The sequence below is a fragment of the Haliotis asinina genome, chromosome 3, assembly GCF_037392515.1.
Source record: "Haliotis asinina isolate JCU_RB_2024 chromosome 3, JCU_Hal_asi_v2, whole genome shotgun sequence".
Taxonomy (NCBI): Eukaryota; Metazoa; Mollusca; class Gastropoda; order Lepetellida; family Haliotidae; genus Haliotis; species Haliotis asinina.
In genome coordinates this window covers 55,420,209-55,446,952 of record NC_090282.1, presented here as the reverse complement: position 1 = coordinate 55,446,952, position 26,744 = coordinate 55,420,209, and the positions used below count along the sequence as shown (strand labels likewise).

The 26,744-nt window shown below is 41.2% G+C and overlaps 1 protein-coding gene across 1 annotated transcript in view; it reads left to right on the top strand.

The window, feature by feature from the left end:
* LOC137278187 (galactocerebrosidase-like) overlaps nucleotides 1–23,724 on the top strand; it is a 52,652-nt gene extending 28,928 nt beyond the window's left edge. The window contains exons 9-18 of the mRNA XM_067810385.1: nucleotides 4,746–4,783; nucleotides 5,090–5,214; nucleotides 10,535–10,674; nucleotides 11,191–11,283; nucleotides 15,431–15,520; nucleotides 15,913–16,054; nucleotides 19,903–20,080; nucleotides 20,368–20,537; nucleotides 21,014–21,093; nucleotides 21,361–23,724. Of these exons, the coding sequence (XP_067666486.1) occupies nucleotides 4,746–4,783; nucleotides 5,090–5,214; nucleotides 10,535–10,674; nucleotides 11,191–11,283; nucleotides 15,431–15,520; nucleotides 15,913–16,054; nucleotides 19,903–20,080; nucleotides 20,368–20,537; nucleotides 21,014–21,093; nucleotides 21,361–21,585 (1,281 nt within the window). The 3' untranslated portion in view covers nucleotides 21,586–23,724. The remainder of the gene's footprint in view (nucleotides 1–4,745; nucleotides 4,784–5,089; nucleotides 5,215–10,534; nucleotides 10,675–11,190; nucleotides 11,284–15,430; nucleotides 15,521–15,912; nucleotides 16,055–19,902; nucleotides 20,081–20,367; nucleotides 20,538–21,013; nucleotides 21,094–21,360) is intronic.
* Nucleotides 23,725–26,744: the final 3,020 nt, after the last annotated feature.

Genomic DNA, 26,744 nt, shown 5'->3' with positions numbered 1-26,744 from the left:
ACCGTTAGAGAATGGAGAGGCGCAGGCAGCAGGTGTTGAACCCAAATTACCCTTGCCGCACATGTTACCCCCACTGCCAGTACAACTGTCAGGCAAAGATGCGGACAACTGGAGGATATGGAAAGCTTTGAAGGAAAATTATGTTATTGTAGCACAGCTAGACAGAGTTCCTGAGAATTACAAAGTCACTGCTTTCTTACATTTTATGGGGACTGTGGCATTGAAAGTGTATTCTGCAATGGAATTTCTTCCCGAAGAAGAGAACGATATGGAGACAATAATCAAGAAGTTTGATGCATATACCATCAGTGAAACTAATGACACTTATGAACGATATGTTTTGAACAACAGAATTCCAAAAGGAATCTGAATCTTTTGATGAGTACCTAACTTCTATCAGAACGTTGGCATAAAGCTGCAATTGTTGTAATTGTTTGAAAGACTCTTTGTTGAGGGATAGGATTGTCACAGGAATCAGAGAATCCAATCTAAGGAGAAAGTTGCTTTCAGATCCAAAACTAACATTAAAGTCCTGCATTCAGATGTGTAAAAGTGCTGAAGCTGCAGTAGTGAGAGTTAAAATTATGGACACTGAGGAAGTGCTGAAGCTGCAGTAGTGAGAGTTAAAATCATGGACACTGAGGAAGTGCTGAAGCTGCAGTAGTGAGAGTTAAAATTATGGACACTGAGGAAGTGCTGAAGCTGCAGTAGTGAGAGTTAAAATCATGGACACTGAGGAAGTGCTGAAGCTGCAGTAGTGAGAGTTAAAACTATGGACACTGAGGAAGTGCTGAAGCTGCAGTAGTGAGAGTTAAAACTATGGACACTGAGGAAGTGCTTAAGCTGCAGTAGTGAGAGTTAAAATTATGGACACTGAGGAAGTGCTGAAGCTGCAGTAGTGAGAGTTAAAACTATGGACACTGAGGAAGTGCTGAAGCTGCAGTAGTGAGAGTTAAAACTATGGACACTGAGGAAGTGCATAAAGTGAAACAGGGGAAAAGAAAATCGCAGAAGAAATTTGATGAACCACCTCAGAAACCAAACTTGCCAAGCTGTAAATTCTGTGGCTACAAACATGTGATACAAAGTGTCCTGCATGGGGAAAAGTGTTTGAGAGATGTCATGGGAAAAATCATATCAAGATGAAATGTCGCCATAACAGAAAGAAATCAAATCATGTGAATGCTGTGTCAGATGACAATCAGACAGTGATGAGAAAACAGAACCGATCAGTGGTGTAACCTTTGATTGCATCGAAACACGTAATCAAGTTGGAGGCTCAGACTTTTATGCCGAGATGACTGTGAGGAAAAGGTGTTCGGGTTGTATTTCAAATTGACTGTGGTGTGTCTATGAACATATTGCCAAGTAGGTATTTGAGCCCTGATGTGATTGTGTCACTTACTCAAAAGGTTCTTTGGATGTGGAATGGTTCAGTCTTACATCCTGATGGTGTATCTAGGATTCAGTTGAAGAACCCTAAGAACAGAAAGACATACAAAGTGGAATTTGTGGTTGTACCTGGTGACACTAACAGGCTAGTACCATTGTTGCAATCTAATGCAGTGCAAAAAATGGGGCTTTTGATCGTCAATGAGGAAAACTTTGTGAGGATGAATTCTGTAGTAATACCGTCACCCCAACAGAATGATGTGACCTCAGCAGAAGAGTTCATAAAGTCATTTTCAGATGTATTTGCAGATGAGGTTGGGCATTTACCAGGCAAAGTTCAAATATATGTTGATCCTGAAGTGCAGACCCGTGAAGGTCCCGGGGTGGAATAGACCTTCAGCAACGTATGCTTACCATAAAAGGCGACTATACTTGTTGTAAGAGGCTACTAACGGGATCAGGTGGTCAGCCTCGCTGACTTGGTTGACTCGTGTCATCGGTTCCCAATTGCGCAGATCGATGCTCCTGTTGTTGGTCACTGGATTGTCTGGTCCAGACTCGATTATTTACAGACAGCTGCCATATAGCTGGAATATTGCTGAGTGTGGCGTAAAACAAACTAAACTCACTCACTCACTCCTGAAGTGCAACCATGTGTGTTGTAGCAGAATAGAGTTCCGATATCTAAGAGGGATGAATTGAAAAATGAACGTGATCGTTTAGTGAAGCTTTCAGTGATTGTACCTGTGGATGAGCCCACAGATTGGGTTAGCTCCTTAGTGATTGCCCAGAAACAATCTGGAGGCGTTTGGGTATGTATTGACCTGAAAGACCTCAACGGTGCCCTTCGACGGGAACATTATCAGTTGCCTGCAATTGATGAAATATTGCCTGATGTAACAGATGCTGAATCATGCCTACTTTGCACATTTGGTACGCCTTTTGGTCGCTTTCATTGGACCAGACTGCCATTTGGTCTAAGTGTATCTCATGAGATATTTCAGAAGAGATTAAATCAGGCATTGGGTGGCCTGAAAGGAGTGACATTCTCATCTTTGGAAGAGGCAAAGACAAAAGTGAGGCTGTTATTGATCATCATCAAAACATGCATGCACTGTTGAGATGGTACTGTCCTACTGCAAGGAGAGACAAGAGCTAACGTTACAAAGCGATGCAAGCTCACTTGGTCTTGGAGCAGTGTTACAGAACAGCAAACCTATTGCATATGCCAGTCGTGCATCAACATCTGCAGAAACAAGATACGCACAGACAGAAAAAGAACTACTCTCCGTGGTCTTTGGGTTACGCAAGTTCCATACATACACATTTGGACGTAAAGTGCTGGTAGAGAATGATCATCATCCTCTAGAGTCAGTTACAAGCAAACCTTTGCATAGTGACCCAGACGTCTGCAAGCCATGATATTGGCAATGCAGCAATATGATGTGACAGTGAAATACAGGAAAGGAATAGAGGTTGTCTTAGCAGACACCCTTTCAAGAGCACATCTACCCTCGGATGAGAATCAGGATGAATTCACATGTGTGTACATGGCAAAATTCTTGCCAATAACTAACCAGAGACTTTCTCAAATCCGTTGGGAAGCAGAAAAGGATGAAGTGCTGCAGAAACTGTCGTCCTGAATGGTCGGTCTGAAGACAAGAACACTCTGCCCATGGAATTATATCCATACTTCAACTAAAGGGACGAAATTACTCTGCAAAATGGTCTGCTGTTTCATGGAGAACATCTGATCATACCGCACAGTTTAAGGATGCTCATGAAGACAAGAATACATACATCTGACATAGGAATTGAAGGCTGTCTTCGTCAAGCTACAGAGTGTTTGTACTGGCCACACATGTACAGTACATTGAGACATGCGAGTCGTGCTGCAGATATCAAGTTGATCAACAGAAGGAAACCTTACAACCTTCTTTGATGCCGGAAAGAACCTATCACTCTTGAGAACAGATACTAGTTGATCGCAGTGGATTATTTTAGTGATTTCTGGGAAATTGACTACCTGTACGACACAAAATCTCAAGCAGTGGTAAAGAAGTTGAAAGCTCATTTCTCTCGGTATGGAATCCCTGACCAAGTCATCAGTGATAATGGTCCGCAGTTCAAGTCTGATGAATTCCAGAAATTCATGGTTGCTTGGGACATTCAACATATCATGTCAAGCCGGTACAACAGCAATGGCAAGGCGTAATCAGCAGTGAAGACGGCTAAACGACTGCTACATTAAACCAAAGACAGCAGTAATGATCAATATCTTGCAGTGTTAGACTACCAGAACACACCTACTCAAGGAGTGGGATCTAGTCCAGCACAACGTCTCATGAACAGGCATTGTAAAACGCTGTTACCAACAAGTGCAAACCTCCTCAAGCCTAGAACAACTGGTTATGCAGACGAGAGACAGAAACTGTTGGCTGAGCAAAAGAAGCAGAAGTCAAATTATGACAGGCATGTGAAGGACTTGGAATCTCTGGAAGAAGGAGATGTGGTTAGGATGAAGCCATTTTCTGTCAACAGTAAAGTGTGGCAGAAAGGTGTGGTAGCCAAAAGACTTGATGAGAGGAGCTATGAAGTGGAAACAGGCAGAGAGGTTTTTCCAAATCATCGTCAACATGTCAGGAAAACATTTGAGAGAACTACAGACAGACAAGCAACATGGTTCTTTAAACCTCCATCACAGATAGATTCTGCAGTGAATGCTCCAGTGTCTCGACCAACACCAGCACCGGCCTCAGCTCAAACGCCAGTGCCAGTGACACCAAAATCTGGCTGAGCCGTAGATACATCTAGGGTATAGTGGAGATTTATTGGAGCTTATACGGTGGAGATATCGAGGATTCTATAATGGGTGATAGATGATCTAGGCCAGGGTGAGTTTCATTTACCTTAACTGTAATGGGGAAAGGTGGATCCAATGTGAGTCGGTAGTGATGCGATCCGTGAAGGTCCCGGGGTAGAATAGGCCTTCAGCAACCCATGCTTGCCATAATAGGCAACTATGCATGTCGTAAGAGGCGACTAATGGGATTGGGTGGTCAGGCTCATTGACTTGGTTGACACATGTCTGGTTCAGACTTGATTATTTACAGACTGCCGCCATATAGCTGGAATGTTGCTGAGTGCGGCATAAAACTAAACTCATTCACTCAGTAGTGATGCAGTTTAAAAAAATGATAGATTAGTCGTAATCTTGCTGTGATGTTAGTTCAACCAATGACCTAGCATTTGTTTAAGGAATCACTTCAACTTCTGATGGATACTCTCTGGATCATTTGAGACTTTATGGGTGTTCTCTTCATGACTGTTGAACCAGTAACTCATTGTTTCAGGTTTTAAATGAAAACTATGTTGATCGCTATTTAACAAGGTAGGTGGAATGAAGTTGGTAGCATTTCCTATCTACAGTCACAAGTCACTGTGAAACCTTGTAACAGTGGTACCCTTTATCATATCTTACATACAGTCTAGGACTTGTTTGGTGTTTTTGTTCAGTAAATATAGATGGAATTTTACCTTTATCAGTTGTAGTAAATGTTTAAAAATACATAAAGCTGTAAGATGAATGTTTTGCCACTAATAAAGCACTGACCATGTAGTAGTGGAGAACTGATTCCATGTACCTTACTGCTTTGTCTGGCGGTAACTCACTCACTCTTGGCCTGCTCTCTTGCAGCACTATTGCCTGGAACCTGATTGACAGCTACTATGAGGGTCTCACCTGGGACCGTGACTCCTTGATGACTGCCAGACAGCCTTGGAGTGGCAACTACATTGTAGAGAGTCCTATATGGATGTCTGGTGAGGACTGTCTTATATACACATGTGATTGTTGAAATAGTACAGTGACAGCTACATTGTAGAGTCCTATATGGATGTCTGGTGAGGACTGTCTGATACACACGTGATTGTTGAAATAGTAAAGTGACAGCTAAATTGTAGAGTCCTATATGGATGTTTGGTGATGACTGTCTGATACACAAATGTGACTGTTGAAATAGTACAGTGACAGTTACATTGTAGAGAGCCCTAAATGGATGTCTGGTGAGGACTGTCTGATACACACGTGATTGTTGAAATAGCACAGTGACAGCTACATTGTAGAGAGTCCTATATGGATGTTTGGTGAGGACTGTCTGATACACAAATGTGACTGTTGAAATAGTACAGTGACAGCTACATTGCAGGGAGTCCTATATGGATGTTTGGTGAGGACTGTCTGATACACACATGTGATTGTTGAAATAGTACAGTGACAGCTACATTGACTTCTATATGGATGTCTGGTAAACAAACCTTTCTTCGTTGGAAAGATGTTATTTACAACCCAGATAGCAGTGTACAGCAGCATTCGATTGTCTTCAAGAGGCAAGAGGTCTGTTAGCAGCAGATTCAACGTTGTTTAGCTGAAGGCGTGCAGCAACATATGGCAGTTTAGTCGTGACAACTGGTCAGCTATATATAGACTTCACATGGAGGACAGCACGCCCACAACTTACAGTGTTAATGATCTGAAAATGAAGTGATTCCAGTGCCAATATCTTCATTACAGATGAAGCATGTACTTGTTCATACTACCTCACCTACTGTCTTCATGAATATTCAGCTGATTGAAATGCTCCTGCAACAGCAAGCATGGCCTACACAGAATGGTATCACATTACCAGAAGATTTGATGAAGTCAGACTTGAATCTGAGGCAAGTTTTACATTCAAGGAAGGAAAATCTTTGCAAAACAAAAGTGTTGAGACAAGATTCAATCCATGATACCGCAAGTTCTACTCTTTCTGTTACCACTGCGACAGTGTATTCTCGGTGTACTCACTTCATAGCAGCATTTGCCCCGAAGGGGAAGACTACAACTATGCCCATTACAACATTGCAGAGACTTATTTGACAACCTGAATTGCAACAGTCATCTCTGTGTAGATGCATCACTACAAGTTTGGGGGGCCCACATGGACATGGACATGCACCCTGCATGTCAGCCACCAGATGATGAAAGTTGTAATCAATGCACTGTTTCAGCAGTCGACTGCATTGAGGAACAGACAACTCCAAATTAGCATTCTACATAAACAAGCAACATGATCTCACAGGCTACTACAGCTAAACTTTCAAATCTTCGAAATCGTCGACGACTTGAATATCTACATAAAGGCATATCACGTCCTTTACAGCCATCTCCAACAGAGTGAATACAGCAGGAATTGTTGGAAACGCTCACACGTTCCCGCCTCCAGTCATACTAATGAAAGTCACTGGCAAGATAAACAGACAACCATGCTGCAAGTGACTTTCATCATGTCTACTGGCCAGAGAGAGAATGGTTTCCAGTACTCATCAAGGAAATAGCGCAACCATCACTGAGCCTTCCAGAATGAAAGAACCAACTCATCCATCCGCACACCAAACAAGCACTCGGACAGCATTCCAGCTGGATGTATGGATCATATCAAAGCCTGCTTGATACATCGAGGATATTCCGCTAGAGCAGAGAAGCTAGTCACCTTATTTCCAAGTAGATCTACTTGCACCTTATACGATGATAAATGGATGTGATTTGAGACAGCACCAAGCGGGAGAGCTTCACTGCAATGAAAGCCGCACATCCTCAAGTAGAGGACTACTTATGTCACCTACAGCATACTGAAGAAGTTAAAGCTTTACACTATTGACCTACTCAGCAGCAGTCATTTGTGCCATCACCCGGAGATCTGGGATCGGTGCCAGTTTTTCTCGCCCTACTACGCTCATTCAAGCTGGAAGAGAGCCATGATAGTAAGGCCTACAAAGCAGCAGAACTTGAACCTCAGCGAGCCTCCAATCCACATGAAGTAAAAGCCTTTGGCGTTAACACCCGCTGTACATGGAAATAGCTCACTTACAATGATAATGGACGGCTGCTTTTTTACATCAGCCACGGTATTTGCCAACCACCACCTACGAGACATCACCACTGAGGGCGTCACTGGCATTCACCAGTTTGGGCCAGTTGTTGTACCACAACGACTAATGGTTCCACAAAGGCACTGAGTTTCACTCAAAACTTTTTATCAAGATGACCTGTACTCGTAAAGGAGTTACTTGTGCAGATGCTGTAGATAGCTAATGGGAGGAAGAAACTAGTGTATCTATAATCTCACTCTTTATCACATTACTGGTTGAGACCAAGACACTCTGCTGAGTAAAATGGTTGAGAGTCCATGTGCACATCTCGAACAGACTAGCATGAGGAAGATACTTGTACATGTGAAAGGTCACATCTTGCCTTGACAGGAACCTTGACATACAGCTGCATAGGCACTAGTAGGATGCTAGCTGATCTATATATCATCATGGTCAAATCAGTGATCGCTTCACAAGAGGAGAAGTTAGACTGAAAGTGATACCCCGTTTCACGGATTTATATTGGAAGATGAGGACTGAATTCCTGCCATTACAGTTCCTGAAGGTGAACTGGACGCAATGGTCTGACCCACTGCTGATTTCATCGAATTTTGTAAACAAATAAGCATGAGTCAGGATAAGGAAAAATATGTAATTTTCTTTATAAAACTGATAATTTATACTTATCCTGACTCATGACGTCAAGCCCTCCCCACTATCCCATTCAGACAAAGTATGAATTGTCAATTTTATTCAGAAAATTACATTCTCAAAGATAAGCCGACCCCTTATTTGACCCTTCAAATCAGTATCAAAGGGGTATGTAACTTATGAACATATGAACAAATTGTGAAGTGAACTCTCTTTTTCTACCATGTTATTTTACAGTTGTTCCTGTGTTATGTGTGGTCATCAAACAGCTTGATGGATTATATTAGCCGACTACTCTAACATCAGTGTTGATTGTTTTTGATTGTGTATGAGCTGAAGTCCGAACTAATACCAACTGTCCAATGCTCATGTGAGGACTCTCAACCTCTTAATAGAACAGATGGCGGAAAATCATGTTCACCCAGTTCTATGAAGTCTGCTCATCAGCTCAGTGCAAGACCACTTCAGATCTTCCTTTGGCAGAAGTGGTTGTGGTCATGAAAGACAACTCCACAATGATCAGTTGTATCAACAAAGTGCTACTCCTTCCAAGATTCTTCTGTACAAAACTTTCTGCTTTTATTTCTCATCAGACCAGATAAAGGTGCAGCCCAAAGTGAGACACAAGAAGCACAAAATACAGTCATCCCTTGCAATAACGTGCTTCGCGATACCGCGGATTCGGTTAAACCGCGGGGTAATTGTTGGCTCCCATAAAAAGGTTGTACTGCGATCACACCCCTTCATGAATTCGAAAATAGCTCATCAACAAATCCGCTGCTGGGCTCTTATAACTTTACGTAAACTAGTGAAATTCAGTGCGGATGGCAACTGACAGTGTTTATCGTACAGATCCATTGTGTTTCACATGCTTAAAACATGTAGGGTTTTCTCAATAGTAATCGTACCAACATCGTAGCAGTAACTTATGAAAGACAAGACATGCTATCAGTCGAGTTACGACAAGTAGTTACTGTGTTATTGACTCATTGAACAATTAAATGGGCAAAATTTTGGGTTTTTTTTACAATCAAAGTTACAAGTATCACGGGAAGTCAGCGGTGACTTGTCAAACTGTCTCCTACGTGAATTGTATTAAGACAGGTAACGGCCTGTGTTCATATTATGTTAAATATGTTTGCAGAAAACTCGATTTTATACTAGCCTGATAGCAATGTAAAATAATCTGTTACAATAACAGCTTAATATGTAAAATATTCTGATAATGGAATAGAAGCTCTTTGATGTAATATTATGGGATTGTTTTTACCTGAATCACCGGTACATTGAAGCAAAACATGTATGCACAGCTGATTGCTATTTCCGGCTTAGTTGAATAACAACAACGACGTATATTCACATGAATATACATCTTTGATAACAGGTAGTGAATTTTTATGGCAAAGTTTCCCATACATATATATATTTTCATTTTCAAAGTTTGTTTATTTTCAACTTCAACTATACGATATATTTTTACTGGACCCAATTCACGAAACAGCAGTTTTGTTATGTCCTTGGAATATACGATCTAACTCTGCCTTTGTTCCACATTATGTAATAGGTACTATAACGCGGATGTCTAATAACGCGGGGGTTCATCCGTGGACCGAAAGACCCGCATTATGGCGAGGGATGACTGTATTATAGCCAATACCCTACCCAGAGACCATATACCAGTATATGGTCTCTGCCCTACCTCATCCATATCAACTTGTGACCACTATGGTGGGATGCAGATCTTTCACATGGTCTGCAGATCTTTCACATAGTCTGCTTCCATCATCAACACTGGAAATAATGGCATGTCTGAGGGTGATGGACTCATTGCAGACACTTTTCCTTCCCAAGTCATAAGACAATCATCAAATTTGGGAATATCACATCTGTAGGAGATATGCAGCACAAGTCTTCCTATGAAATTTTTAATGCATAAGGAATTATTGAATCTTCATCTTTTGAACTCTCAGCCAACATCTGTGTAATCATTTGTTGGAATTTTTTCATATATGGTTAATGGCTTCTTTGTTTATTGGAAAGGTGCAGTGCAAAGTCTGACTGTGCGGGAACAACTGCCCACCCCCACTAAATCATAGCATTTCCTTTGGGTAATAATTTGACACTGCAAAGGACCAAAACACCACAATTTGTTCAAATGCCCCCAGTTGCTTGGGATAGAACAACCTGGAGATGTTTTTGTTACATATCTCTACAGTCGTGTCAAATGTGTTTGGATTGGGTGAGTGAGTTTAGTTTTACACTGCACTCAGCAGCATTCTTACTATATGATGGCAGTCTGTAAATAATCTGGACCAGGCAATCCTATGATCAACAACATGAGCAAAAATCTACACAAATGGGATAGGATGACATATGCCGACAATTCAGGTATGAATTGGGGTGTGTCCTACAGTTATTTTGTGAGATGTAGCTGATGAATGTAGAGGTATTATGTCATATGCTATGTGGTGTTAGTGTGAAATGTGGTCAATGTTTCTTATTGCCAATTTAACATTCTTTTGCCATCAAATATTGTTCTAATTCTTTATTGTCCTATCATTCTGTGTGCATTTGTCGGTAGGTCATACTACACAGTTTACCGAGATAGGCTGGAACTATCTTAATCATGGATCTGGAGTGGGCCGGCTTGCAATGGGAGGGACGTATGTCTCACTGGTCAGTCCAGATACCAAGGAACTCTCCATCATCATTGAGACGATGGTATGTAGCAGAATACACAGACCTAGACCAACATAAAACAATCTTATGTAACAGAACACCTGCCACCACCTACCCAGCATATATTGTGACAGTGATATCTACCAGAACACCGACCTTGACCAACATATAACAATGGTATCTACCAGAATACAGACCTTGACCAATATTTAACAATGATATGTATCAGAACGTGGACCTTGACTGACATTTAACAATGATATATGTATTAGAACGTGGATCTTGACCAACATTTATCAATAATATGTATCAGAACGTGGATCTTTACCGACACTTAATAATGATATTTATCAAAACATGGACCTTGACCAACATTTATCAATGACATTTATCAGAACCTAGACTAAGTACTAAGTAATACTGTACTGTCAAAACCAAGGATGTATCTGGAAATTATTGGGCCATTCAGTGCGGTTTACTGAGATTTCATCATGTCCTCCGGTTTTCACATTTCCATGATGCAAGTAGCTCACATACAGGTTCTTCATGCTATTGCAGACGCTGAACCACTCCCTCTGTACAAGGGAGGTGAGATGCTCCCCCAGACCTGTTGGGCCACAGACCGTCACACTCCACATTGGAGGAAGCTTTGTAAGTCACTGTGGCATTGAATTCATGAACATATTAAGGTATTTCTTCCTATCTATTCCATAATACCAGTGTCCTCTAGTAACCTATCTACTACAGTGTACAGAGGGAGGTCCAACCTCCCGAGATAGGGTAGGTTTGTGACAGAAGGTCTGAATTATTAGCTACCCAGCCCATTCACCACATCTAGTCTGGTTAAATCCTTTTTGGGCTGGTAACATTCTGAAGATGCCAACCCTGATGTCTGGGTTACATAAGTCTTCCTACTACCATCACTAATGCTTTTAGACTTTACTAATGCATAAAGGATGGCATCACTAATATTTTGGGGCTATACATGTAGAATATAACATGACCCATGGGCATTATTGACAAGTAAGCCTGCTTCCAGAGGGAAATGCCCAAAGGCCGGAGGCTGGCAGGAATTTCTCGAGGGAAGAAGGCTTACTTTTCAATAATGCCTGTGGGTCATGTTATATTCTACACTTATAAACCGACCGAAGATAGATACTTTGGACGTAATTTCAATAATTTTTCCTTATCCTGACTCATGCCTATTTGCTTATCTCCTCTTCCCTGGCAAGGGTACTGGAATACCTGAAATCCCTTGAAGTTCCCTTCTAAAAAGATGCGGACGTAAAATACACTCACCCATGTCTAGCCTCCTCTTTCCCACGCATTGGTCATGTGACCGGCCATGCTCTTCACTCTCTCCTTATCGCCCAATGAGGGCAGCTGGAGTCACTTGGAGTCTCCACTACGGCGATAAGTTTTTCAATTATTTCGGTCCTTTAACTATGTGTATGTCGTATGTGGTATTTGGTTTATGTATATGTATCACAGGTTGTTTTTTCATGATTATGGTGTGCTGATATAGCATGTATTTCGTCAACCGTCGACTTTCATTAGTCATGTCTAATCGGATGATTTAGTTTCGGTAACTGTTTTTGATTTACTACTGAGTTTCATTCCAGTTACCAGTCAGGCGTGTCCCCAGGGTTATACCTTGGGTCCAGCGAGTTGTCCCCTAGACCAAAGAAGAGTACTTCATCGGGAATGGGACTGTTGCAGCCTAAGAAGCCTAGATCATCATCGTCGTCGAAGTCATCTGCAACGAAGTCGTCGCAGAATCAACAACTACGTAGACAGTTGCTCCTAGATGGGCCATGACTACATAGTCACCGCTCAGGATCAGCAATCAGCCTCGGTCATCACAGCCGACATCTCTACGAGTCAGCCGTGACTGCACTCAACACAGCCGTTCGACACAGACACCTACATGGAACATGAGCTTGGAGGTCATGTTGAAGAACAACGAAGACTACAATCTTCCACTATATCGACTGCTACTCCTTGTGAGCACTCAACTAGATCTGCACTCACTCCTGAGGATGAAGAGGAGGCGTATGCACGCCCCTGCTCAGGAAGATTGTCACCATTGTCCTTATCATCCACCTACGTTGAGTGAGTGCACCCGCTTGGGTGAGTACACTCACAGGTCTACTTGTCAGTGAAGGAGAGACAACACCCTGCTGGTGAAATCATGTCTTCAATCTGATTGATCCCCAAGAGACAACGCCCTGTCGCTGACGTCTTGTCTTCAATCTGTCTTATTGTCCCAGTGTCAGGAAGTCGTTTGCGTTAAACTTTCACACTTGCAACGATGGAAAGATGTCGATTACACACTAGATTAGCAGTCTACAGTGTCAATTGATTCTCCAGACGGCATATAGGTCCTCTAACAGCAGATCCAGGGTTGCCTATCAGGAGATCTGATTTCTCAACAAACAGACAGACAGCTGTAAATAGACTACCTTCACATGTCAACTCAATAATAATGAGCAGGGTTGAGGATCTGAAGACTAAGAATGACGTAGATTTACGGCATACTAGCTCATCGTGAGAGACGTCAACTCAGTCTACAGGGGCACTTCACTATCAGGCTACTGGCATTGGATTCATCACTACATTGAAATATATCGCTGTCCGGGGGCTCGGTGGGTCAAATGTCAAGCCGAAGTTAGAACAAGTTCTACTCTCTCCGTTACCACTACGACAGTGACGATGTCTATTCAGTCTGCTCACGTCAGCTCAGGACATGACTAGATACTACAGCTGCATCTATGACAGCGATTTCCTGAGTCACGGTTTCAAGTCTTGACCGGTTTACGACAATGGACATCTGAGATAATACCCACTTTGATGGACTCCCCAGTCGAAGGCCTGCACAGAAACCTATAGGTTACAGTCGACATTCAACAACCATCTCTTTATAGACACGTCTCTCGAAGGATGGGGTGCCCATCTAAGCAACGAGGTTGCAGCAGGAATCTGAACGAAGGAAGATTGCTCTTCCCATCAACCAGTTGGAGATGAAAGTGGTGATGGATGTTATCCATCACTGGTCGACAGCACTGAAAGACAAGGTACTGATGATCCACACGGACAGCTCACCAATGGCTTTCTACATGAACAAGCAAGGGTCAATGAGATCGCCATCTCTACTACACCTGACGTTTCAACTCTTTGACATGGTCGACAGTTTGATTAGTTTGAATAAAAGCATGTCACGTACCAAGAGTCTGCAGCATCGTCTCTTTATCAATCATCATCAGAGTGGATGCTGCATTGAGAGGCATTTCAACTAATCATCCAGACATTCGGATCACAGCAAATAGACTTTTTTGCAACAAGGTTCAACAAACAAACAACAACCTATGTATCACCGGTACCAGATCCGTTAGTCTGGGTAACAGACGCTGTCAGCATCCCATGGGAAGGACTAAACGCATTCACGTTTCCCCCTCCAGTGCTACTACCAAAGAGAAATATAACAGACCAGGAGGCTACAACTCATGCCTTACTGACCAACGAGACATTGGTCTCCAGCACTCATAGAGGAGTTAGGGTAACCAACACTACAACTACCAGATTGGGAAAATGTTTTCCTCCATCCCCACACGAAACAGGCAGAAAGCGACCCATCTGCGCTCCGACTAAACGTGTGGAACATATCAAAAATCTGTTTAAAATACAGAGGATACTCGATGAGTGCAGCAAAAGCAGTTACCTTAGCCGTACGGAAATTCACTTACACTTGCAAGTGGAAGTGATTTGAGACATACACCAAGAAGAAGGCTTCACAGCAATGAAGACAAAATATCAGCAGAAAGCAGAATATTTATGTCACTTACGATATTCCAGAAGTCTGATAGGCTCTACATTATCTACATACTTGGCAGCTCTCAACTCAGTCGTCACCATGGAAATAGGGACCAAACTGACTCGAGTACCCGAGCTACTTGCCTTGTTAAGCTCCTTCATGTTGGAAGATCAACAACATAGGTTTAGAGCCCCAGCATGGGATCTAAACATCGTACTAACATCTCACAAGTGATGCATACGAGCCGCTTGATCAGACCTCATTTGAACTCAGAAGATTCCACTACCTTTGCCAGGGAAGAGGAGATAAGCAATAAGCATGAGTCAGGATAAGTATAAAATATCAATCTTATTCAGAAAATTACATTTTGGTATTCACTTATGAAATCAACTGGGATGAGACTTGCAACTGATGCCACCCCCTACCCCTTGCATGCAAAATGCACTCGCAATGCACGTGCTTCACATGCGGTACCCATGCCCTGCATGTGCGTTGACAGCACTACCTGTCTTGCGAGAAACATACAGTTCATACTGAGTCATTCCTCACAGCGATCCTTTGTAACCTAGTGGATAAAACCTCTAAGCCGGTTTATCTTTTGTCGTTTTTTAAGTTGAATATAACATGACATGTGGGCATTATTGAAAAGTAAGCCCTCTTCCCTTGAAAAATGCCTGCGGACCTTTGGCCCTTGGATATTTTCCACAAGAAGCAGATCATGTTATATCCTACACATAAAGAACTGCATCACTAATGTTTTTGGGCTTCACTAATACATAAATGGATGCACCACTAATACTTTTGGACTTTCTTGATACATAAAGACCTCCATCATGAATACTTTTGGACTTCCCGTACATGTAAAGTGGATACCATGATAATATTGAAATACTGTGGTGGTATTGTGATACTGTGTATACTGTGATTGTTGTGGCGGACATCTCTCGCAAGAATGCAAGAATACGGCATGTTGCTTGTGTGTTGTAGGCTGATGTGTCCCAGCTGAATGTGTGGTACAGCAAGCTTAGTTTTGACAGTAAACAGTCGGTGTACTTCAAGCAACTGGATCCTCTCAAGGTATCTACAAATGTTGTTGAGAGTGAGTGGGTATGGTTTTGCGTCGCTTTTAGCAATATGCCAACAAGATCCCTGTTGGGAGACACAGAAATGGGCTTCACACATGCAATCTAATTGTACCCATGTAGTAAATCAAAGCCAGGCACTTGGCTAATCCACTGCCCAACAACTGCTGTAGGCTAAGAACAAAGCCTGTAATAATATTACCCGTCAACTGATTTTCTGGTCCACACTTACTTAAGGCCACTGTTGATCTAGCTGGAATATGTCTAACAATGTAGTAAACACCCCTCCGAATGTTGCTGTATATAGCGCCGCACTAATGTATCTGCAAATGGAGTTGATTACCAACACCAATGGGGTGGACATGGCACACTGTATGTCTGTTTCAGGTGACACAAGGTATGGCTAGCTTCAGTGTTGGTCTGGATGAGATGTATTCACTGACCACTCTAAACACAGGCCACAAGGGAGACTTTGGGCCTCCACCTCCAGCCAAGTCCTTCCCTCTCCCATACCTGGAGGATTTTGATGGTATGACAATTTTCTTAGGAGCTGTTATATTGGATATTAAGGATTAGTAGGTAACAACATTTTGGTTCATACATATTTGTTTCTGGCTCTAGCATCGTATATTAGGGAGAGTATGAAGTGAAAACTCATGATGTCAGCGCCAGCATTGGTCCAGTCCACTGTACATTGTCGGTGTGTCTGGTCTTGGGCATGGAGCCAAGGTCATATTTGAGGTGAGCCAGTTGACTATTAACATTCTAGCATCTCACAGGCAGTTAGTGTCCATCAAGGTCACTGGCAGACCATTCCAAAGCTGTTCCTGAGAAGTCTGTGCCTTTCAATGCCCCAGAGACCACGAGTATGACTTGTAGCGCACACACAATACAGACTGCAAGTGATCCCTCCTTTGTTTGATGTCATTGTTGTGTCACTGATGTTGTTGACTGGACATCTTCAGATGAAGTTATTCACAGAAGTTCTCACATATCTGACTGTTACATTTATGTATGTTGACATTTGTGTGGGTAAAGAAAGTATGAATGTCAAATTGTGTTTTTTATAGCTGTCAGTGTACATGTTACAGTGTATGGCAATTTTGTACAGATTCAATTGTCACAGTGAATGTCGTGTTGTAGGCTCTCCGGAGCATGCTGAGCCTTTACTTCTAGCAGAGACCATATAATAGAGGGACAGTCCTCTCCAACAGTTCATCATTAAACATCAGTGCTACAGTTTGGCATGTAACTGATACTCATCGACACCCAGCTGCTAACTTCCGGTTACCGGTACAGATGCGCAGACATTCGCAAATGAGCACTCTGGTATCCACATGAACAATATTGCGTAATATCCTGACAGGAGTTAATTCCTTAGCTGGATTTCACTGGCTGCGATTGACAGTCAAAGATTACATGAACAGCTCCAATAAACTGATTACAATAATCGTAGTCTTTATCTTGTCTCTCATATGCACATATCAACTCATGACATCGCTGAAAATGTGTATCATTCGCGAAATCCGAGCCGTTTTAGGTCAGTCATGTAACAGTACTGTTGTCAACATCCCAGATATTCGCTGAACGCATCATCACAATATCTCTAGATTTCTTGTAATTTCATATTAATTCGCATAATTTTATGAATTGATAGTCCCAACGAAACACAATTTAACATTATCCACGAATGTTACAGTAATGTTTTTTGACTGCCAGTTTGGGGCTGACAGTGATATGTTTTTGGAGCTGTACGGATACATATACACATTATGGTGGTTTTTTTTGCAAAGGGAAGCTCCTCAGAACTACTAAAACCACGAGGACAATTTTCACAAACGTCAGGGTACAACATTACATACAGTAACCACATATAGCCGATTTTGTGACCATTTGACCGTTTCTTTCACAGTAGATTCAGAGAGAATGAAACAATGACTTGAGAACTTGAACTTGTCATGACATAAAGGTCGTGGGGCCTCCCCACCCCACAAACACACCACCCGATGAAATTAATCATTTTCATAGGGTTCATAACTCTAATTTTATCTTGTTACCTACCATGAAGAATTTATTATCACATACCTTTCCGAATATACTGGAATTGCAACTGACAGGAACTGTGCGGGTGTGATTCTGATTTTATTTATTTTATGAAGAAATAAATATATGTGTATGAATGTATGTATCTGTATTGCTAAATGCAACCATTTAGGTGACTAACACTAAGGAATATACTAATTTTTTTCAAATATTAAAACATGATGTTGTAAATGAAAAACATCAAATCTATACACAACTTTGTCCACGAATATCTTAAAGAGAACAACCACCAAACCACACAGTTTCAAACCTAATGAAAAACACGGTTAAAGGTCTTGCCTCTTGCAAGTAAAGTTCAAATGATGGATACAGGAAAGTTATACATTTGCGACCCTATGATGGATGCATCACTGTCAGGTTCTGTACTTGGTCATGATCAAATCAAAATTGCGAAAGCCATCAGTACAGATTCCGATGTAATAAACGATTTTATAGTTGAAGAAAAACGAAGATATATGGGTAGTCAATTACTTTCTTCATTGTGACAATAAAGTTACACCATGTGTTCAATGAAGTTCATTATCAAGCAACAAAGAGGTACTTTGGATCATATATCATCAGATGTGCATCAGGAAGATTTTATTTGGAGGATGCACACCTGTATAGAAGTCAGCAGCCCTCATAGACTTATTCACATCTTCGCACAGTTTTTGTAAACCGCAGAATTTATGGCAGAACAATCATCAGAATCTGTCGCTTCTTGCCGGCATGGGGTATCTGTGCGTTCATCAGTGAGGTCAATGAAGAATGACTTCCATGCTCAGTCTCACAGTGCATCTGTTGAACTGAAAAAGGAGATACACAAGTTTGATATTAAAGAAAAAATAAGAAGAATTAAGTGCTCGAAATACTTGTTGAAATTATACAATAGCTAGTTGTCAATGCTCTTTCAAACAATATCTGTTTACTTACTCTCAAGATGGGAATATTGCACTAAACTAACACTGTATCTTTGTTGACATAAGAAAAGAAGCAATATTAATTCTTGATTATACAAAGACTTTGATATTTTAAACTTTTTTCTGCAGGTAACGGATAATACAAATACCAATAGAATAATAACTACCAATAACTACAAATTATCAACTTTTATTAACAATTTTTCATTCAATAAAATGATTTCTTTGGTGTGCACCCACAACTAACAGAGACAAGATTTTGAACATATTATTTCCACTTTTACTTACCTGCAGTAATCAAGAACTGTTCATTGAAACTTCTTTTTCCTGGGCATCTACAAGACAAAATATTGATAAGTTTATGCTGTGATTGGTGTAATGATATAAATATAAAGTTGAATACGTCAATTTAACTCATAATTAAACTTCATTAAGAAGAATGATGATAAAAAGAGAGAAAAAAATGTATTAATTCCTGATAAATAAGGACATTTGCTGCAACCATATTCATCACAATGAACAAAAATGAAAATATGTACAATTATTGTCAACCCATAAGTGCATGAGACTTGTAGGATGAATTAAATATATGTTCGTGTCATATTAATAAACAAAATGAATGCTGTGTCATCTGTTACATGGTAATTGAAATGTGCAGTACATGATGCAAATGTGGGTTTACATAAAAAAGCCACAAAAAATAAAATAGCCATATCGTAGCCATATAAATTTGGTACCAAGATAAAGAGGAAATCACTGTGAATGTTCACAAACTTATTTTTAAAATGCTAGTAGTAAGCTGTTATTATGAAAATGTGCAAAAATGAAGTAAATATTTCAGAAAAAGTTCATATTTCGTTGTATTGCATGAGTCAAAATAAGAAATTACGCAACCTCTACAGACTTATAAATACCACTAAACCAAACTTTAACTAATCTGCTATTATTCCATCCCAGTAACTAAGGATTGGTATTGAGAATTAGTAGCCATTATTGAAAATCAAAATCGGGACTTTCACCGATTTTGCACCGCCGCCATTGTCCTCACAGAACAACGATCACACATGACAGCATTCATCAAAGACATGTATATGCTTTAGCACCCCAAATAAACCTCTGACGCACTGTTGCAAATATAAGTATGTACATGAGAATAAATGAGATAGGTTAAATCTTACCTTTGTAATGAAAATATGCAAAATCTATGACTGAAGTGAACACACGTTTCAGTCAGCTTCCGGATAGACTGTACAGCACAAGCTGCAGCGCTGATGGTTTCGCGCATTGGCTTGAGGGCCGTCCCTCTATTATATGGTCTCTGTTTCTAGCACAGCTGAATTGTGTTGTACAGATACATGTGAATGTCGTATTGTAGGCTATCCGGAGCATGCTGAGCCTTTACTTCTAGCACAGCAGAATGGTGCGTTTGAGGTAATCTCCACAGACTCAGGCAATGTGATGAGGCAGATGGTGACTGAAATGCCGATAGTTTGGTGCCAGACAAACTTTGATCACTATACAGCTACAATGGATGTCATTGGTTCTGCTGACTGGTAGGCACTTGGCTGTGTTGTTCTGTTGGGTAGACACTTGGCTGTGTTGTTCTGTTGGGTAGACCAGCGTAGTGTATTGTGGAATTAGGTCATTTTAATTATCATATGATGACCATGAAAGTAGAAAACACCATATATTTCTGAATCAAGTGAAAATTATAAAATGTTTCTGCTATACATAAAATAACAAAAGCAGTTAACCTCCATTAGGAAACTGTGATGATTACAATATATTTGATGACTCCATGCAAAGTCTTATTACAGAGTGTGTCTCATGTTGGTTGTAGGAGTGACATATACATTGAGACAGAGGTGCGAGTTGGCAGGGTCAATGGCACAAACAGCATATACATTGCAGCACGGATCAACAACACTGGATGTACCTACTTCAATGCAAGTGGCATCTTCTTCTTCATCTTCCCTGGGAAAAGGTCTTACAGTGTCTCCTCAGATATTGGTGAGACAATTGGCACTGGCTTTTGCTTCTCAAGTGATCATGTCTAACAATTTGATTTCCAGTTTTCTTACCATCAACATTGATTGTAAAAATCATTTTTATGTGGGAAGAAAATTATAGTATTTTCTTTAATCACTTGTTATACATATATTTAATCACTTGTTTTACATAGATTTAATCGGGCCCTGATGCATGAATGTTAATTTTTGTCTGGTCAGTTGCAGATTGTGAGTTATTTCAACAAGGAATTAGTTGCATATTTCATTTTAAGAATGTACACTAAGTTATTGCAGGAATATCTCTTCCATACAGACAGGGACTTAACTGTGTGACTGACACTTTACTATGACAGCATTCCTAAGTTCAAACACTGGATTGATTTATTCATGTGGTTAATATTAGGTCACTGTAATTTGTCTGGAATGTTGGTGTTGTTTTATAATTTTGTCAGTAACACTGTATGCATCATCTTCCAGAGAGATTGCACATGTACAGTGAGGGAGCTGCTCCACATCTTAGTCAGTACGGCTGGAACAAGATGTCATTGCTTACCAAGGTAACTGACATAAACCACTGTAACCTTGATGTGTCTATTTGTTAAGTGACCGACACTACTACATACAATGTCACTCCCAGGTAACTGACCCTCACTGATGACACTTTTAAATAATTAGCTTAGATGTGACTTTGTAAACAGTCTTAAAAACTGAATGTTTTTGTTGATGTCTTAAACTGTAGAGCACAAATATGGGTGATCAAGAGTGCCAAAGCACTCTATTTAAGCAGCTCTGCGGATCCAGTATGCATCTACTGCTTGTTTCAGGGAAGTCGCGCCGTGGGCTACATAAATGAACAAGTTGTATTCAACTTGACAGTCGCTGCACAGCCTAACAGTGGCTTTGTTGCAGTAGGCACAGATGTTTTTGGCATCGCTGACTTTGACAACCTGAAACTGGCGAGCAGTATGGCAGAGGCTGACCAGGTCAAGGGCAAGAGTAACAGATATTACCACAGTCTTCCAGAAGTGCATGACCAGAACTGGCGATGAAACAGACCTAGACATCAGTGAAATGAAATGTATGGCTTTGTGTCAAATGTTTCTTTTTTTTCTTGAGAATGGATTGCTATACATGGTCTGTCCATCCAGGGTGGTCAAATTCTGTTGGATATATTTGTAGAATCTAACTTATTTTGTTAGAAAACTACACCTTTTGCACTAAAATGTGGCATTATCAAAATGACTGCTATATGTGTCACTTCACAAGCACTCATTTTTAAGTCATATTTTATTGTTAATGGGTGCAAAGATATTTTTTTTTTCTTTTCAGCTCACGTCTTCTCAATCACATGTCATAGATCTTAGAGATCTTAGAGATCGAAGTTACTGTCTTAAATGCTGTTTCTGTATACATGTACATGGTGGTATCATAGTGTGTGGTGTCTAGCATATGTGATGAAGAGACTCACATATAAATGGTGTTACTGTATACATGTACATGGTGGTGTCTAGGGAATGTGATGAAGAGACTTCAGTATAAATGGTGTTACTGTATACATGTACATGGTGGTGTCCTAGTGTGTAGTGTCTAGCATATGTGATGAAGAGACTCCAGTATAAATGGTGTTACTGTATACATGAACACGCTGGTGTCTAGGGAATGTGATGAAGAGACTCCAGTATAAATCGTATTACTGTATACATGTACAAGGTGGTGTCCTAGAGTGTGATGTCCAGAGGATGTGATGAGGAGGAGACTCCAGTATAAATGGTGTTACTGTATACATGTACATGGTGGTGTCTAGGGGATGTGATGGAGAGACTCCAGGATAAATGGTGTATACATGTACAAGGTGGTGTCCTAGTGTGTGGTGTCTAGGGGATGTGATGAGGAGACACCACGATATAAATGGTGTTACTGTAAACATGTACATGGTGGTGTCCAAGAGTGTGGTGTGTAGGTGATGTGATGATGAGGAGACTCCAGTATAAATGGTGTTATTGTTTAAATGTACAGTCGGACCCCGTTTACCCGGACGTTTTGGTTTCACTCGAAAATCGTCCGGATAGCAAGACGTCCGGTTAACTGGATCAAACATCAAAAACGTGAAAATTAAGAGAAAGCAGAAAATATTCACGTACGTCTATCAATAAATCAACAGTGAGTAGTTAAGCGAGTACAATTAATAAACGTAAGTTTCGTTTCACATAAAAATCGTCCGGAAGGCAGGGTTTCCGGATATGTGGGGTCCGGGTAAACGGGGTTCGACTGTACATGGTGTTCTCATGGTGTGTAGTGTCAAGGGGATGTGATGAGGAGACTCCATTACAGATGGACAAATTGATGTCTGGAGTTTCATGTGTAGGTGATGCTATTGGAAATAGTTGGTTATTCATTTGATCAATGTTTTTTTTTTGTCAGAATATATAAAGTCATTAACAACACGCAATCCCTGTAATTGGAGACAGGAGGCCTTGCTGTAAAACCTTCAGTGTCAGTATCGGGTATTACCACCACTTATGTTTCAGGGAAGATAGTGGTGGTATATTGACAACACAAAGATGATTGAAACAACTGATGGGGATGTTCTAACTGGCTACCAAATATTTGCCAAACTGAGCTGCCATGGTGTGCTGATTCAGTTATGGTCTGACACTATTTAATATGACAGCAGACCCCAACTGCATAAAAACTGAAATGTAAATTTAGAAGTTTCTTGAATTTTGATACTGTTGATGATTACACAAACAAATGGATGAGCAATTGGTGTGACATTGCTCTTTTTTAAGAAAGGACCACTTTCAAATCTTCTGTTCACATTCTATTCTGCTTTATGTTAAATGTAGGAACTATTTGGTGTCATCACAGCCGCATGTGGATTCGCCTGCTGAAGTATGATTTGAAATTTATGTATGTTATGTTGTAAATAAAGACATATTTTATGGTACTTGCAGTATTTGTTAAAAGGGTCTGTGAATGAATCTGTCTTGTGAAAAGGGTATAGCTTAGACAAAGATGGATATGCAACCATGATAACATCAGTGGGTGCATGCCATATAATCTGACGAGTTCAGTGACACTAAAGTTTCTAAAAACGCCACTTGTTATTAATTTTTTTATATTGAAAACAGATTTTCATAAAGTTCTATGTTTAATTAATTTCTTTTTGATAAAATAAATGCTTGTTAATTACATATTAAGTTCGTACAACTTGTCTTTTCTCCCTGGCACCCTTTGAGAGCAACGTCCTTGTGGTATACACCAATGACTCTTCACCCAGTGTGGACCTGGGATCCAATAGGTCCACAGCACCCCATTTCTGGTTGTAAGAGGCAACCAAATTGGGCAACCTGTCTGCCAGGGGTTGCATCACTGTGTCGGCAGAGGTAGGGAGTCTGGTGGTTGAGGATGACGGAACCAGCAATATATTATACAAAATTTGATATAACACTTTTTGGTATGTTCAAATTGTTAACTGTTGTTCTGCCAAAACCAATCAGCTGTGCAGACCCATGCACTGAAGACAGTAGCTCATGGGCCAATCTGGTGATGCTAACCTCGGATATCTGTATGTCTCAATTGAACCCATTTGCAGTATTGAAAGGTATCTCTGGTATGTGCAGAGAGGTTGCCAATGTCACAAAACTCTGATCCGGTTCTCTCCTTGTAGAATGTGCCCAAAGACAGCAATCCCTGAATCTACTGCTATTACAAGAGTTGATGTAAAGGTTGCTGTATCAGCGCACAAAACACTAAACGTGTAGAAGCGTTGTACGGGATTGAGCTCGATACCTGTCTGGCATGACTGAGGAACCAAATGTGCAGGAACTCATGAAGCAGTCTGACACCAATAGGAGCACTTCAAGCACTTCCTCACGGTCATGTGACATATCATTAGTGGAAGCACCATGAATCCATATAAGATGATTCAGTAGAATTGCAGCGGACTTAAGAATAAATATAACGAACTGCAGTTACTGATCCAAGATTTTAAACCATCTGCCTTTTGTCTCCAAGAAACCTACCTACAAAAAACTGAAAATTTTAGATTGACATCCGTCGGTTGTGTTCCTACCACGCCATTTCTCCTCTTGGTGTTAAAGTCAAAGGAGGCACTTCTGTCCTGGTCAGGCAGGACATCCTCCACATCCCTGTTCCACTAAACACCAACCTACAAACTCCTAACATAGGGTTTACACTATGTTCACTGTACCTTCCCCCATCCTCAACTGGGCTGACCTTCGTGGATGCGACCAGTTCCCAACATTTTTTCCTTCTATCAATGCCGCGGATGATCCACCTTCAACAAGGTGGAATTTTACTAAGGCCAATTGGCCATTATTCCATACCCTATATTCTGAAAACCGTAAACCTAACAATTACAGGAATGCTCCCGATCCCATGGAACTTTTTTAGAGGTATTAAATGCCATCCTAGACAAAATCATTTCTGAAAAGGTGAAGAAGGTGGAAAAATATTTCCGACAACATCCTACTGTGCATAACCTGAATGCTTTTAAAATGCCAAGCGCCAGGGTCAGACGTACTTTTAAGCAACCTAAACGCTGGTCATGGTCGAAACGTGTCCAAAATCAACTTCTGCACACCCATGTCCAAGCTGTGGAACATGGTACAAAAGATTACAGACGAAGGATCCAAAGACGGCGTTCGCCATCTGAGAGATGGTGACGCTCTTTTTTAACAAATAAAGTCGAAATTGAAAATCAGTTTGGCGAAACTTTGGCAAACCACTTCTCACCTTGAAATTACAACCCTCAGTTCCAGAGATACTAAACCCAACAATGAAAGAAATCTGTCAATCTTAACTCTGATAATGGCGTGGATTACAATGAAACGTTTTCTCTCCACGAATTACGTACTGCCCTGGGGCAGGCTCACAACACTGCGACAGGAGCTGATGTTATTCATTATCAGCTTCCGAAACACCTCTCTGATTCAAGTTTGGAAACTCTGCTCAATATATTTGAGGATATCTGGACAAAATTTCTCCCTTGAAGGTCAAGGGGTAGAATAGGCCTTCATCAACCCAGGCTTGCCATAAAAGGCGACTGTGCTCGTCGTAAGAGGCGACTAATGGGATCGGGTGGTCAGGCTCGCTGACTTGGTTGGCACATGTCATCGGTCCCAATTGCGCAGATCGATGCTTATGTTGTTGATCACTGGAATGTCTAGTTCAGACGCGACTATTTACAGACCGCCGCCATATAGCTGGAATACTGCTGAGAAAAACTAAACTCACTCACTCATTTATCGGCAAGAAAATCACCATAAGCCGTGTCCAGTGTTCCCAACAACGTCTACACACTCCCAAACTCGAGAAGGGAGCCTGAGGCCGCAAATGTCAGTATCGTGTGTAACCTCCATTTGCCTGAATCACAGATGTGCATCGACGTCTCATGCTGTCAACAACTGCTCTGAGCTCACCAACGTTAATGTTACCCCATTCCCGCACGAGTACAAGTTCAAGGTCACGGAGGTTATCAATATGGGGTGAAATTCTCGGACCCTTCTGCCAAGAATATCCCAAACATGCTCCATGGGAGAGAGGTCTGGGAATCTTGCTGGCCACTGCAGAGGTTGAACATTGTGCTGTTGAAGAAGGTTCCTAGTTAGCATGGCAGTGTGTGGCCTAACGTTATCCTGCTGAAACGTAAGGCCATTTGTTGCGAAAACAGGATAACAACTGGTCTGGTGATTTCATCACAATATGGAGGTTTTCCCGGACAACAATTAAGTCCGTTTTACTCCCAGCATGGATCCCAGCCCAAACCATAATGCTCCCTCCGCCATATCGGTCATGTTCAATGACGTTATTCACATCATAACGTTCACCTGCTCGACGCCATACCCGACGTCTCACGTCAGCAAAATCGACGCAGAATCGTGATTCGTCCGTGAATAATGTCCTGTCAAACGCCATCGCTGATGAATGTGTGCCCAATGTAAACGTGCCTATCTGACGTTGAGTCAAGGGTACCCCATCCACTGGGCGTCGGACATGCAGTGGGGCGGCGTGTATGCGATTCATGACAGGTTGTGCGTGAACAATAGTGCCTGTAGCATGTTGCAATTCGCTGGCCAACTGTGGTGCACTGGTAAACCCGTAACGTCGAGATGACGTCACTAAATATTGATCCTCCCTGGGCGTTGTTTTCGGGGCCTACCTGAGAGTGGACTATCTCTGACGT